General features: G+C 41.2%; 1 protein-coding gene across 7 annotated transcripts in view; it reads left to right on the top strand.

Annotated features, from left to right (window-relative positions):
• The window catches only part of LOC5510725 (thyroid adenoma-associated protein homolog), a 64,785-nt gene that overhangs the window by 33,672 nt on the left and 16,486 nt on the right, over window positions 1-14,627 (top strand). For 4 of the 7 annotated variants that reach the window (XM_048729854.1, XM_048729856.1, XM_048729857.1 and 1 more), the window contains 14 exons: window positions 637-701; window positions 1,480-1,602; window positions 3,482-3,573; window positions 3,744-3,833; window positions 6,181-6,309; window positions 6,725-6,844; window positions 6,916-6,961; window positions 7,413-7,516; window positions 7,973-8,729; window positions 8,944-9,027; window positions 9,522-9,565; window positions 9,652-9,724; window positions 10,075-10,225; window positions 10,399-10,509. In XM_048729854.1, the coding sequence (XP_048585811.1) occupies window positions 637-701; window positions 1,480-1,602; window positions 3,482-3,573; window positions 3,744-3,833; window positions 6,181-6,309; window positions 6,725-6,844; window positions 6,916-6,961; window positions 7,413-7,516; window positions 7,973-8,729; window positions 8,944-9,027; window positions 9,522-9,565; window positions 9,652-9,724; window positions 10,075-10,225; window positions 10,399-10,509 (1,989 nt within the window). Of the gene's footprint in view, window positions 1-636; window positions 702-1,479; window positions 1,603-3,481; window positions 3,574-3,743; window positions 3,834-6,180; window positions 6,310-6,724; window positions 6,845-6,915; window positions 6,962-7,412; window positions 7,517-7,972; window positions 8,730-8,943; window positions 9,028-9,521; window positions 9,566-9,651; window positions 9,725-10,074; window positions 10,226-10,398; window positions 10,510-10,837; window positions 10,912-14,627 lie in introns of those variants that run through there. The other 3 variants (XR_007312160.1, XM_048729859.1, XM_048729855.1) reach the window with 2 other exon arrangements.

Below are 14,627 nucleotides of genomic sequence, written 5' to 3'. Positions count from 1 at the left end.
TGTTATTATTTTTCTAGATATAAAATGCAATGCAAAAAAAATTGTGAAAAATTGCTTCTTTTTCGCCGTCACCCTTCAAAGAAATAATCAGCTAAAGGTCGCAAAACAATACAATCATATTTATTTACACATGTTTTTGTTCTCAAAGAAAAGCTACCAAAGATTTTAGTGGTTATAGTGCGAACTGTCATCACCCTTCACTGTTCCATGATTCAGAAATTAAAAATTAGAAAATTCAGAAATTAAATTTTTATCGAACCAATGCTAATGTTTTTGCATTCACATCATTAGATACAGATATGAGCTTTGATGAGTATTCGAAACGTTTTCGGTGCAAATATCCTTCTACACCCTTCCTTCGGTGCAAATATCCTTCTATTTTTAAAGAAATTTGAAATGATCAGAGAATGGTGCGTAAAAAAATGCCGTTTATAAATGAAGAAATATAGCTTAACCCCTCTTGATTTTTAAGTTATTTCCTTTATTTATAAGTAAATTCGTTTTACACATCGTAAAAGAAATAAGTGAATTTCACACGAAAACATTGAATTTACCTCAAGAGGATGATGGCTTCATTTTTTGGTATAATGTGAGCGACAAGTAGTAGCAATAAAAGGTGTTCACTTTGTCTTCTAGATCTTCTCCACGCGGCTTCACTCCCTGTGGAACCATCCCTACCTCAAGACTCAAGTCTTCCTCAGGTGAATGACAGAAATGGCGAATAATCGTTTCAGCCCAGTTCCTGGCATTTTTTGTGGGCTTCCTGTGGGCTTTTCTCAGCCTCACGCCCAATCAGAGGAATCCCGAACATAGCCCTTGTGACTAGGTTGTGTAGTTAGATTATATTCGACCTAAGCTTGAGGAGCGTCATGCCATCAAAATAAAGCTGAAAATGGCGGCTCATAACAAATTATTAGCCGCTTTTTTAGCAGGGGCGGATACAGGGGGGTGGATTGGGTCGATATCCACCCCCCTTTCCAAGTAAAAAAGTCCATGCGCCTTCGCCTGCTTTACTTTGCTGATGTGACAAATACTATACAACTTGAAGTATTGTTAGATCTATTTGACCTACCAAGAACCACTGGATAAGTTATACAGTAAGCCGTCTATCTGGCCATTATCCACCCCCCCCCCATTTTTAAATCCTGTATCCCTGTATCCCTCCCCTTTTGGGATGTTAACAATTTCGGAGCCCCCCTCCCCCCCTCACTTCCCGCAAATATCTCCCCTCCCCCCTCGTATCGCTTATAGTCGTACCGAAGCTTTTCGCCGTCCATGTTGTTGATTTTCCACTTAACCTAAATATTTTTTTCTTGATTGAGTTGTTAAACATAGTTGAATAACGTATATATTTTCTTGAACACGAAACGTGGAAAATAGAGACGTCCCCACCAGTAGAATCTCAATCTTATACAAAAGACATCTTATACAATTATGACAAGTGGCACCATAATGACATGTTTTATTTGCTTTCATCAGGTTCACTCGCGCAATATTCTACGCGCATTGTACCGCGACACAAGGCTTGGAGAAGACGTGTCTCCCTTTGTGGCTGACGGGCTCATTGCATCAATCAGCGGTTTCACCTCGAGCAGCTGGGCAGTAAGTATACGGCAATGGCGGACCCAAGAGTGGTTACCCAGTGAGACCAATGGGTGGTTACCCAGTGAGACCAATGGGTGGTTACCCAGTGAGATACGTGGGTGGTTACCCAGTGAGACCCATGGGTGGTTACCCAGTGAGACACGTGGGTGGTTACCCAGTGAGACCCATGGGTGGTTACCCAGTGAGACACGTGGGTGGTTACCCAGTGAGACACGTGGGTGGTTACCCAGTGAGACCCGTGGGTGGTTACCCAGTGAGACCCAAGAGTGGTTACCCAGTGAGACCCATCGGTGGTTACCCAGTGAGACCCATGAGTGGTTACCCAGTGAGACACGTGGGTGGTTACCCAGTGAAACCCGTGGGTGGTTACCCAGTGAGACCCAAGAGTGGTTACCCAGTGAGACCCATGGGTGGTTACCCAGTGAGACCCATGGGTGGTTACCCAGTGAGACACGTGGGTGGTTACCCAGTGAGACCCGTGGGTGGTTACCCAGTGAGACCTGTGGGTGGTTACCCAGTGAGACCCATGGCAGGTTACCCAGTGAGACACGTGGGTGGTTACCCAGTGAGACCCATGGGTGGTTACCCAGTGAGACCTGTGGGTGGTTACCCAGTGAGACACGTGGATGGTTACCCAGTGAGACCTAGGGGTGGTTACCCAGTGAGACCCAAGAGTGGTTACCCAGTGAGACTTATGTTTGGTTACCCAGTGAGACATGTGGATGGTTACCCAGTGAGACCTAAGGGTGGTTACCCAGTGAGACCCAAGAGTGGTTACTCAGTGAGGCCCATGGGTGGTTACCCAGTGAGACCCATGGGTGGTTACCCAGTGAGACACGTGGGTGGTTACCCAGTGAGACCCGTAGGTGGTTACCCAGTGAGACCCGTGGGTGGTTACCCAGTGAGACACGTGGATGGTTACCCAGTGAGACCTAAGGGTGGTTACCCAGTGAGACCCAAGAGTGGTTACCCAGTGAGGCCCATGGGTGGTTACCCAGTGAGACACGTCGGTGGTTACCCAGTGAGACCCGTGGGTGGTTACCCAGTGAGACCCGTGGGTGGTTACCCAGTGAGACCCGTGGGTGGTTACCCAGTGAGACCCGTGGGTGGTTACCCAGTGAGACCCGTGGGTGGTTACCCAGTGAGACCCGTGGGTGGTTACCCAGTGAGACCCATGGGTGGTTACCCAGTGAGACCCGTGGGTGGTTACCCAGTGAGACCCATGGGTGGTTACCCTTTTGTGGCTTCGATAGAACAAACTTTTTTTAAAAAAACGATGGTTGTCCTTAGAGATTGAAGGAGAGCATTGAACCGGTCACTTCTTCGTGTAGGTGAGCTGGTCAGTAGGTTTATGGGCACCGTTCAAATCGTTTTATGTGTTTGTGCGTTTGGATAAGATTCTGGTTAGAATTCAATTAAGTAAGATTTGCCCCTATCAAACAAATGCCTACCTTAGTCTAAATGATCCATGAAGGACTGCTCGATGGTACGCGTTAAAAAGAAAAAAAGGGTGGGTGTTTCTGTGGCTCAATCCAGAATGGTAACCACGACATGCTTTGACAGCGTTAAAGCATAAAGGAAAGATTGAAGCGGACTTCCATCTGTGATTTAAAATATATTTACAGGCGATGACCAGACTAGAAGGGAACATGCGAGTACACCAAATACATTTGTAGGACATCTTATTTTCTTTCTTCTATCGTGGAGGCCATTTTGAGTAGGCCCAGGAAAACTCGATGTTATCACAGCAGGCATCCTGCCCTCTTCCCAGACCATTTACACGAAATACAACATGTTTGATATGAGATGGCAGTCCTCTCCTATCTTCTCTCCTATCACACATCGGTCCCTCATAGTCATTCGATCTGTCTGCCAGGTTCGCAACTCGTCGACTCTACTGTTCAGTGCCCTCGTGACCAGGGTGTTCGGTGTCGCCAAGGCCAAAGATGACCATTCCAGGAGAAACTGGTGAGTCTGGCACATGAGAAGTACGCAGTCCATTTATAAAGCTGCGATTGTTCTATTAACTGATTCTATTTAATATGTGAACATGCACACGATTTTGCGGTGACCGAATAGCGGTACCATTTTATGTAACACTTCTTTTCCTTTTCTTTTTTTTTTTTTTTTGCTTTTAGCATGACCGGTCGAGAGTTTTTCAGCAGATATCCCAGCATGCACCCATTTCTTTTAAAACATCTTGAGAAAGCGACAGAGTTCCTCAACAGGTAAAGGGGGAGAGGGTGCCTTACACGAATGTTTGAACCGTTTGCGCACAAACAGTGATGTGTGTTAGAAAGCAGCTTTCGTTTTTACGTAAAGTCCAATGCTCCGTCTTCCGTGTCTTGGTTTTGCTTGGACTATTCAAAGCTATTATTATATTATATTATATTATATTATATTATATTATATTATATTATATTATATTATATTATATTATATTATATTATATTATATTATATTATATTATATTATATTATATTATATTATATTATATTATATTATATTATATTATATTATATTATATTATATTATATTATATTATATTATATTATATTATATTATATTATATTATATTATATTATATTATATTATATTATATTATATTATATTATATTATATTATATTATATTATATTATATTATATTATATTATATTATATTATATTCATCCTTGAACGAGTATAAAACATGTTCGGTTAACTCCATTCCACAACAATAAACATAGAATCAAAAAGCCCGAACTGTCGTGATCTCGTACCAAAACAATGAATACAATACACCAAAAACTGGAATTCGACTCTGCCAAATTTTCGTCTTTAATAAGACTTCTTCAGGGCAGACTGAAAAAGGTGAATCGTTACAGGCTTATACACATCAGAATAGTGGCGCGAGACGCAAAAAACATTACAACTGACAAAAACGCGCATTTTCTAGAATAGCGCGCGCTATGGATAAAAGGAATTTACACATCTCTACGAGGGTTCCTACGACAGTTCAGTTGACTCGTTTATCCAGGAGCAAGAAAATCCAAATACTGTCAAAAAGATAAAAGGAGAGGTGTCTTTATTACGGACTCTCTTAAAACCAAAGGCGAAACACGAAACGAGATATCCGCACTCCATACAGTAACACGGTTACAAACACATCATTTACTGGATCTCAAGGTATCTCTCCCATCGTTAACCCTGGACAACAGGCAATGGCTTTGTTTTCAAACGCTATTATTCATGGCGGGCAGTTTTCGGTTACCAATAACACTGTGAATCAGTCTCCACCACTTCCTCCACTCGACGAAAAATCCCCAAAACAGTGGAAAACACTTAGAATTCAGAGTGACTCTGATGATGAACTAGCAGTTTAAGCACTATTGACTATTTGTACGGCTAAAAGTTGTAAGTTTATGATTTATTCATTATCGGCTTTATTTGTACTACTCGCATTACACCCTCGCGCAAACGCTTATGCGCGAATATTAAGTGTCGCCAGTGCTGAAAAAGGTTAAAAATGGCAAAAAAAGCAAGCCGCTGTAGCGGGTTGACCAACCGGTTAAAAGCCAACCCGCTGTAGCAGGTTGAGTGTCAACCCGTTACAGCGGGTTGAGAACTTTCAAGCTCCTATAGTATACTATGGTCCCCAAGCCGCTGTAGCGGGTTGACCAACCGGTTAAGAGCCTAACGCTGATGTTCGCAATGACCATTCAGTGAAATCCAGTATTTTCACACAATGCTTTTAATCATCCACAAATGCGGAACATCTAATTAAGACATCTTCTGAATTTTTACCAACAATTTTGTTATTTATTTAGTCCCAATTGATCGCTTTCCACTCGAATTGATCGTAGGGATGTTTTCTTTCACTTGAATTCTCCACAGACAGTAAGATATATTCACTGAAATACTTCTCTTGAATAAAGATACATTATCCAGTTAAATTTCTCGAGTGATTTGCCTTTTTTTCCCGTATAAAGAGACAATTTGCTACCTTTTTTATCGCTAATAAAATTTCAGCAAACTTGAAATTGTTGCGCGCGTTGCAATCATTATGGCGGGAAATTGTCATAACACAGGGAGATTGAATACGATTTTCCGTAAAGACAACTAATCTAAATGAAATAACATAAAAAAAAATATGTTTTCATGTGAAGGTAGGTAAAATCGGCCTGCGGCCTCGGTCTGTATAAAAAGCCTGCGGGCTGAGATTTCTCAGTACGGACCTCGCGCTCGGTTAGTAAGTAGTATGTAATACAGCCTGACCTCGCCCGCCCCGTTAAACTTTTGAATCTCTTAAATCTCGACATCTGTAAAATAAATAAATTACTAAATGGAAAATGCTTGTACTCTAAGAATCGCTCGTTCATTTTGTGCATAAAAACCGTACGCGCGCATTTTACATTTAGTAATCACCATTAGCTTGGGATCTTACTACTGATATAAGAATATCATTTGCTTGGGGTCTTATTACCTTCAAAAACATAGGTCACGCAAGAGTCCACGAGTTAATGACTATGTTTAGAAACAAATGGACGAGGACTGCAATCACAGTGTACGAGTAACTTGCTTGCAATCTATTTTAGGGAAGAGTCGGTTACTCTTCATCCCTGTCTCTACCCGGTCCTTGTACTACTCTCCAGGCTCTACCCGTCGTCAATGGACGGTGTAGACTCGACGCTAAACATGAGCCCTTTTATTCCTTACGTCATAAGGTAAACAATCGTACTAGTCCAATACTCAGACAAATATATGCTTGGCATTGTTCCCTTCCATTGTTTTACCTTGTTCCATAATACGCTCATAGTTACCTCAAAAGACCAAAATGCCACAGACTGGCGGGCCACAGCTGATCATCGTGAAAACGGTTTTTGACAATTCCATATATAAATTTGTCGGTTATTAGGACTAGTTTTCAGAATCCTTTTTAAAGATTTCTCGATACCTTTTTTGTAAATAAATCTAGCTAGTTATTAGGACTAGTTTGAAGAGTCCCTATTTAAAGTTATATCGACCTGTCAGGCCGAAAGGCCCTCGGTTATTGCGTCAAGGAACCATTATGAAGGCTGGGTTCATCGGGCTCGTGTCAGCATTGGGCGTCTATGCTTGCAATTTAGAATTATTTCGTAGGTGTGCAGGAAGTGCCGTAATGAAGACGCGACTCATGGCCGCACGAGCCATCGTTCCTTTGGTCAGTAAGGACTGCCTTGTCCAGGTCCTGGAGCGGCTTCTACACTCAATCCCACCAAGGTCTGATGTTGCTGTCTCATAGAGCCTTCTTGGCAGAAACTAAAATTTCTTTTGTTGTTTCTTTGCCGCAGTCGTCAAAGCTGCCGACAGAATGTCTTGCACGGGACATTACTTCAAGTAAGTCATGTCTCATGTTTGGGTGCTGGAGACTCTTAATAATATTAGCGGATGCTCTTTTGAGAAAACTCGACCTTGAACTTATACGTGATCATGTGTACAATACTAATGCCCTCCAAAGGCGAAAATTATGCATTTTACACTTTAGGGACCCTAATTTTTTAAATCTGAGCAATGATTTACAGACTGTAATATTTAAGACGGTATATTTTGAAGGTTATATTTTATACCTCGCCCTAAAAGTTCCCTCATTCGTCATTCAAAATGAATCATTCCTTAGACCCCTAATACTGTACTCGTAGGTGTAGTGCCCTTATGACGCGAGTTAATATCTTTATAAAATGTTTGCAGCCATCTCTAATCATCACTTTGATAACTTTTCTTTAATAACGAGGTGTTCCTCACAAGCTTGCTATCTTACCATTTATACCATAACCTTAATTCTGGACAGATCCTCCATCTTCTACTGCACTTGGCAGAGAACCGATCCCTCAGTGAACTTATGACTAGTGACGTCATGCCCATGGTCGAGAAGATCGTGTGGACTGGAACCAAGTATGTGACTGATAATCATGTTGCAAGACATTTATCATTTGCAATCTTCTTCCCGATGTGTTAGCGCTTATATTGATTAGGTTAATTAAATTAATTTCATTAAAGGTGAAATTAATTACATTAAATTGATGTGTGTATTGTGTATCTCATGCTTCATAGACTGCAAATGTGTTCTTACCTTACCTTTAGGGCCAATTCTCAGGGTTGAGGGGCCGCGGTTTTACCCATGAAAACAATGCCACACATTTCTAGGGTAAAAATTCCGAGTTTTGAAAAAATTTCCTGCATTGTTGAAAGATGGGTATTTCCTTGTATTTACACAAATATGAATAGTCACTCTATTTAAATTTTTCTACCTTTTGGTAAAGAACATGTTTTTTATGTACAATTATGAAGGTGACCTCTACCATTTGAATTTAATGGTTTTGACATTTTGTTGACGCTTATCTTTTTTAGGGAGAATCCGTGCTATCTTACACGAGCAGTTTTCCTCGACATCGCCCATACTCTTATTAATAGCAATCCCTGGGCTCACGGCGACTCTTCACCCGTCGCGGAGAAGACCCGGATATCGCGAATGCGAAAATTCATCACCAATATCGCTTCAGAAGTCACGTCAGAAAATTCATTTTACACGCAATCGGTTGCCATTGGTGATGTCTTCCTTAAAGAAATTGCTGCGACTATATGTCTTAATGGCGGAGACGAGACAGAAGACCTTTTCACACAAGAGGGAAAAACTTCTGCAAAAGAAGCAAAGAATTCTAACTGCAAACGCAACAGCTGTGAAGTGAAGGCGGTCAAGTTCACAGATTCTAAAAAACTTGAAAACGTTTCATTGCACAGCGACGGAATTATTTCTAAGAAAGAAGATTCTGGAAACGGACGCAACAGCTTTGAAATGTCTATATTGGAGAAAAAAAATTCTATTAAGGAGCCGCTGGAATCCTCTTTCCGTATGCTGAATTTGTCTGAAAAAAGCCCAGTGGAAGTTGCATCGTGTCTCCTCGATTCGCCTGAATACGAAGTGCGCTTACTTGCTCTGGATACCCTCTCACGCAAGGCGGTCACATCAGCCAGTGACATCCCCAAAGATGATCTTACTCAGCACTCTCCATTCCGCGGAAGAGAGATTCAAGCTTGGCATGACGTCACAAAATCTTTGCTTGAAATGGCGATGGGGAGGGAGCAGCATGTTGATTGTCTAAGCAAGGTACGCAAGGTACAGCATAGATGCTGTTTTTTTTTCTGAATTGTCTTAGATAAGCACTCAACCTTTTTTGGACTTCGTAGCAATGGCTTACTAGCTCTAGGACCTTTAAAAATAACAAACGATTTCTAAACCAAAATAATTATGTGGAGATCCAGCATATTATTGCCTCTATCCTTTCTATTTCACTAGCGCTTATCCTAATCTCTTTATCTAGGTTTACGAAGTCCTGGCTTTAGTTGGTGACTCTTCGAGGTTTCCAGAGACCATAGAAAGTACATGCTGCATCACATTTAATGAGGTATGTGAAGCGTCCTGTTTGCAATGGCTCGATATATATCGACCATAGGCTAAAGTATATTTATATCTAGAAAAATCTTTTTGTCTTTGAAACATATATTGTTTTCAAGGGAATTTCGTTTTTAAGCTTCTGAAAACAATAGAATCCAAGGTAAAAATGGTATTGTTATCATAATGATTTGTCATCATAATGGTTAACATAATAATCATGTCATTTCTTAATGACACGTTTGCTACTGATGATGGCCTATGTTTGCAAGAGCGCATCTTTGTTTGCCAACAAAGGCGTGGTTAACATACTAGAAGAGCGTTGGCATCTATCCTTTCCTTTTACCGCAATTATTCAAGTTTACAACGGACCTTGGAGATATCCCATTTTCTTAGGTTTCTGCTTATTGATAGTTCATTGGTTTGTACACTTAGTTCTGGTGATACAGTGATGCACCAAACTTACCATGTAATGTTGCTAATTGGATATTACGTTTTGCCCTTCAGTGTTGGCAGTATTCTATACAGCTGGCCCTTAAACCAGGTCAGAGGTTAGTTCACTTTTTCCAGCCTCTCTGTTATCCATGTTTTGCCCTCGACCTAATAATATTTATTCTCGCCGTGACCGATTTGCTAGGGACAGTGTTCGATGTGCGATATTGGCTTTCCTTTCTTCGTTGGTTCCACAGATGTATGAAAGCCTGGCTATGGTAAGCATCTCGCCCACCTGATACTCGCTAGTTCAAGCTTGGGTTTCAAAATAATGATAAAGTTTTACGTAACACAGTCCATAAAGGGGCTTACCTATAATGTATTGCTTTCACAACCATTTTCAAAGCCAAAAAATATCAGAACGTGTCAAATTTTTAGAAGCCTGTAATGGAGGTTTGTACAATTAGGCTGAGAGTAGAACATTTCGGAAAACCGTAAAAAACGCTTTGAAATTATTTAAGGATGATCGATTAACGCAGTAACAACGAACTGCATTGAAGAAAAGATGGTTTCATCCTAGATAGAGCATCCTCTGACCAGGCTTGCACCTACCATTTCTTGTTCTTAGGGTAATTCATCAGAGGAAGTGACATCATATCTAGATCTTGTTAAAACCATGAGTGCAGTTGGTGAGAGTCTCGATGTGCGCCTTCAGACTGCTGAAGTTTTTTCCCGCGGTGCATCAAGATTATTGCTGCTCGATCCACAGAATAAGCTAGGTTAGTATATATTGCTAACAAAGTCAGTACCGGGCAAACTAGTTCTTGGTAAGTAGTCTGAAGCTGGTTGTATTTGAGCAGAAGCCACCTTTCTCGTGTGTTTAATTTGTTGCAAGATAGGGGAAGGACCATGACTGTTGCTCCTTTATTCTCCTACTCATTATTTCTAACAGGCTGTACCCCATTGGAATTCTGGGACATCGTTGTATTCCTTCTCCATGATGATGATCCTGGTGTCAAAGAGACCATGGCGGAAGTGATGACACTACTCTACCTTCAAGGGGGTTAGTGCTGCGCAACACTGATTTATAAGATTGGATTTATGATACTGTTGTTGCTGTCACTCCTTTCTTGGAGTTTGTTTGATTATGGTTATAAGTTAGCTTATTGTTGTGATAGTAGAATATTAACATATAATGAAGTAATGAAGCCGTCCAGGGTGCTTTGGGATTGAAGAATTTTTTCATTGTCTCTTGAAGTAATTGTAAGAATACCTGAGGAAGTGGGATTGGAAGACGTTTTTAGATGTGGTGTTTATGGTCGATGAAATGTCATTTTTGTTCCCCCCTAGCTGCCCTACTATAGAAAATAATATCTCTATATCTTTACCAGGTGATTATTCCTCTGTGCTTCCCCCGTGCCCTAATAATAAGCCTTTAACTCTCAGGTGATTATTCCCCCGTGCTTTCCCTGTGCCCTAATAATAAACCTTTACCTCTCAGGTGATTATTCCCCTGTGCCCTAATAATAAACCTTTACCTCTCAGGTGATTATTCCCCTGTGTCCTAATAATAAACCTTTACCTCTCAGGTGATTATTTCCTCGTGCTTTCCCCGTGCCCTAATAATTAACCCTCACCTCTCAAGTGATTATTCCCCCGTGCCCTAATAATAAACCTTTACCTATCAGGTGATTATTCCCCCGTACCCTAATAATAAACCTTTACCTCTCAGGTGATATTCCCCCGTGATTCTCCGTGTCCTAATAGTAAACCTTTATCTCTCATGTGATTATTCCCCCGGGCCCTAATAATAAGCCTTTACCTCTCAGGTGATATTCCCCCGTGATTCCCTGTGTCCTAATAGTAAACCTTTACCTCTCATGTGATTATTCCCCCGTAACCTAATAATAAAATTTTACCTCTCAGGTGATTATTCCCTCGTGCTTCTCCCGTGCCCTAATAATAAACCTTTACCTCTCAGATGATTATTACCCTGTGCCCTAATAATAAACCTTTACCTCTCAGGTGATATTCCCCCGTGCCCTAATAATAAACCTTTACCTCTCAGGTGATTATTCCCCTCTGCCCTAATAATAAACCTTTACCTCTCTGGTGATTATTCCCTCGTGCTTCCCCCATGCCCTAATAATAAACCTTTGCCTCTCAGGTGATTATTCCCACGTGGCCTAATAATAAACCTTTACCTCTCAGGTGATTATTCCCCTGTGCCCTAATAATAAACCTTTACCTCTCAGGTGATTATTCCCCCGTGCCCTAATAATAAACCTTTACCTCTCAGGTGATTATTCCCCTGTGCCCTAATAATAAACCTTTACCTCTCAGGTGATTATTCCCCCGTGCCCTAATAATAAACCTTTACCTCTCAGGTGATTATTCCCCTGTGCCCTAATAATAAACCTTTACCTCTCAGGTGATTATTCCCCCGTGCCCTAATAATAAACCTTTACCTCTCAGATGATTATTCCCCTGTGCCCTAATAATAAACCTTTACCTCTCAGGTGATATTCCCCCGTGCCCTAAAAATAAACTTTTACCTCTCAGGTGATTATTCCCTCGTGCTTCCCCCGTGCCCTAATAATAAACCTTTACCTCTCAGATGATTATTCCCCTGTGCCCTAATAATAAACCTTTACCTCTCAGGTGATATTCCCCCGTGCCCTAATAATAAACTTTTACCTCTCAGGTGATTATTCCCTTGTGCTTCCCCTGTGCCCTAATATTAAACCTTTTACCTCTCAGGTGATTATTACCCTGTGCCCTAATAATAAACCTTTACCTCTCAGGTGATTATTCCCCTGTGCCCTAATAATAAACCTTTACCTCTCAGGTGATTATTCCCCTGTGCCCTAATAATAAACCTTTACCTCTCAGGTGATTATTCCCCCATGCCCTAATAATAAACCTTTACCTCTCAGGTGATTATTCCCCTGTGCCCTAATAATAAACCTTTACCTCTCAGGTGATTATTCCCCCGTACCCTAATAATAAACCTTTACCTCTCAGGTGATATTCCCCCGTGATTCTCCGTGTCCTAATAGTAAACCTTTATCTCTCATGTGATTATTCCCCCGGGCCCTAATAATAAGCCTTTACCTCTCAGGTGATATTCCCCCGTGATTCCCTGTGTCCTAATAGTAAACCTTTACCTCTCATGTGATTATTCCCCCGTAACCTAATAATAAAATTTTACCTCTCAGGTGATTATTCCCTCGTGCTTCTCCCGTGCCCTAATAATAAACCTTTACCTCTCAGATGATTATTACCCTGTGCCCTAATAATAAACCTTTACCTCTCAGGTGATATTCCCCCGTGCCCTAATAATAAACCTTTACCTCTCAGGTGATTATTCCCCTCTGCCCTAATAATAAACCTTTACCTCTCTGGTGATTATTCCCTCGTGCTTCCCCCATGCCCTAATAATAAACCTTTGCCTCTCAGGTGATTATTCACACGTGGCCTAATAATAAACCTTTACCTCTCAGGTGATTATTCCCCTGTGCCCTAATAATAAACCTTTACCTCTCAGGTGATTATTCCCCCGTGCCCTAATAATAAACCTTTACCTCTCAGGTGATTATTCCCCTGTGCCCTAATAATAAACCTTTACCTCTCAGGTGATTATTCCCCCGTGCCCTAATAATAAACCTTTACCTCTCAGGTGATTATTCCCCTGTGCCCTAATAATAAACCTTTACCTCTCAGGTGATTATTCCCCCGTGCCCTAATAATAAACCTTTACCTCTCAGATGATTATTCCCCTGTGCCCTAATAATAAACCTTTACCTCTCAGGTGATATTCCCCCGTGCCCTAAAAATAAACTTTTACCTCTCAGGTGATTATTCCCTCGTGCTTCCCCCGTGCCCTAATAATAAACCTTTACCTCTCAGATGATTATTCCCCTGTGCCCTAATAATAAACCTTTACCTCTCAGGTGATATTCCCCCGTGCCCTAATAATAAACTTTTACCTCTCAGGTGATTATTCCCTTGTGCTTCCCCTGTGCCCTAATATTAAACCTTTTACCTCTCAGGTGATTATTACCCTGTGCCCTAATAATAAACCTTTACCTCTCAGGTGATTATTCCCCTGTGCCCTAATAATAAACCTTTACCTCTCAGGTGATTATTCCCCCATGCCCTAATAATAAACCTTTACCTCTCAGGTGATTATTCCCCCGTGCCCTAATAATAAACCTTTACCTCTCAGGTGATTATTTCCCTGTGCCCTAATAATAAACCTTTACCTCAAAGGTGATTATTCCCTCGTGCTTCCCCTGTTCCCTAATAATAAACCTTTACCTCTCAGATGATTATTCCCCTCTGCCCTAATAATAAACCTTTACCTCTCTGGTGATTATTCCCTCGTGCTTCCCCCATGCCTTAATAATAAACCTTTGCCTCTCAGGTGATTACTCCCCCGTGCCCTAATAATAAACCTTTACCTCTCAGGTGATTATTCCCCTGTGCCCTAATAATAAACCTTTACCTCTCAGGTGATTATTCCCCCGTGCCCTAATAATAAACCTTTACCTCTCAGGTGATTATTCCCCTGTGCCCTAATAATAAACCTTTACCTCTCAGGTGATTATTCCCCTGTGCCCTAATAATAAACCTTTACCTCTCAGGTGATTATTCCCCCGTAACCTAATAATAAACCTTTACCTCTCAGGTGATTATTCCCTCGTGCTTCTCCCGTGCCCTAATAATAAACCTTTACCTCTCAGATGATTATTCCCCTGTGCCCTAATAATAAACCTTTACCTCTCAGGTGATATTCCCCCGTGCCCTAATAATAAACTTTCACCTCTCAGGTGATTATTCCCTCGTGCTTCCCCCGTGCCCTAATAATAAACCTTTACCTCTCAGATGATTATTCCCCTGTGCCCTAATATTAAACCTTTACCTCTCAGGTGATATTCCCCCGTGCCCTAATAATAAACTTTTACCTCTCAGGTGATTATTCCCTTGTGCTTCCCCTGTGCCCTAATAATAAACCTTTTACCTCTCAGGGGATTATTCCCCTTTGCCCTAATAATAAACCTTTACCTCTCAGGTGATTATTCCCCTGTGCCCTAATAATAAACCTTTACCTCTCAGGTGATTATTCCCCTGTGCCCTAATAATAAACCTTTACCTCTCAGGTGATTATTCCCCCATGCC

The sequence above is a fragment of the Nematostella vectensis genome, chromosome 7 (genome assembly GCF_932526225.1).
Source record: "Nematostella vectensis chromosome 7, jaNemVect1.1, whole genome shotgun sequence".
NCBI lineage: Eukaryota > Metazoa > Cnidaria > Anthozoa > Actiniaria > Edwardsiidae > Nematostella > Nematostella vectensis.
This window is presented reverse-complemented; position numbering and strand designations above follow the sequence as displayed.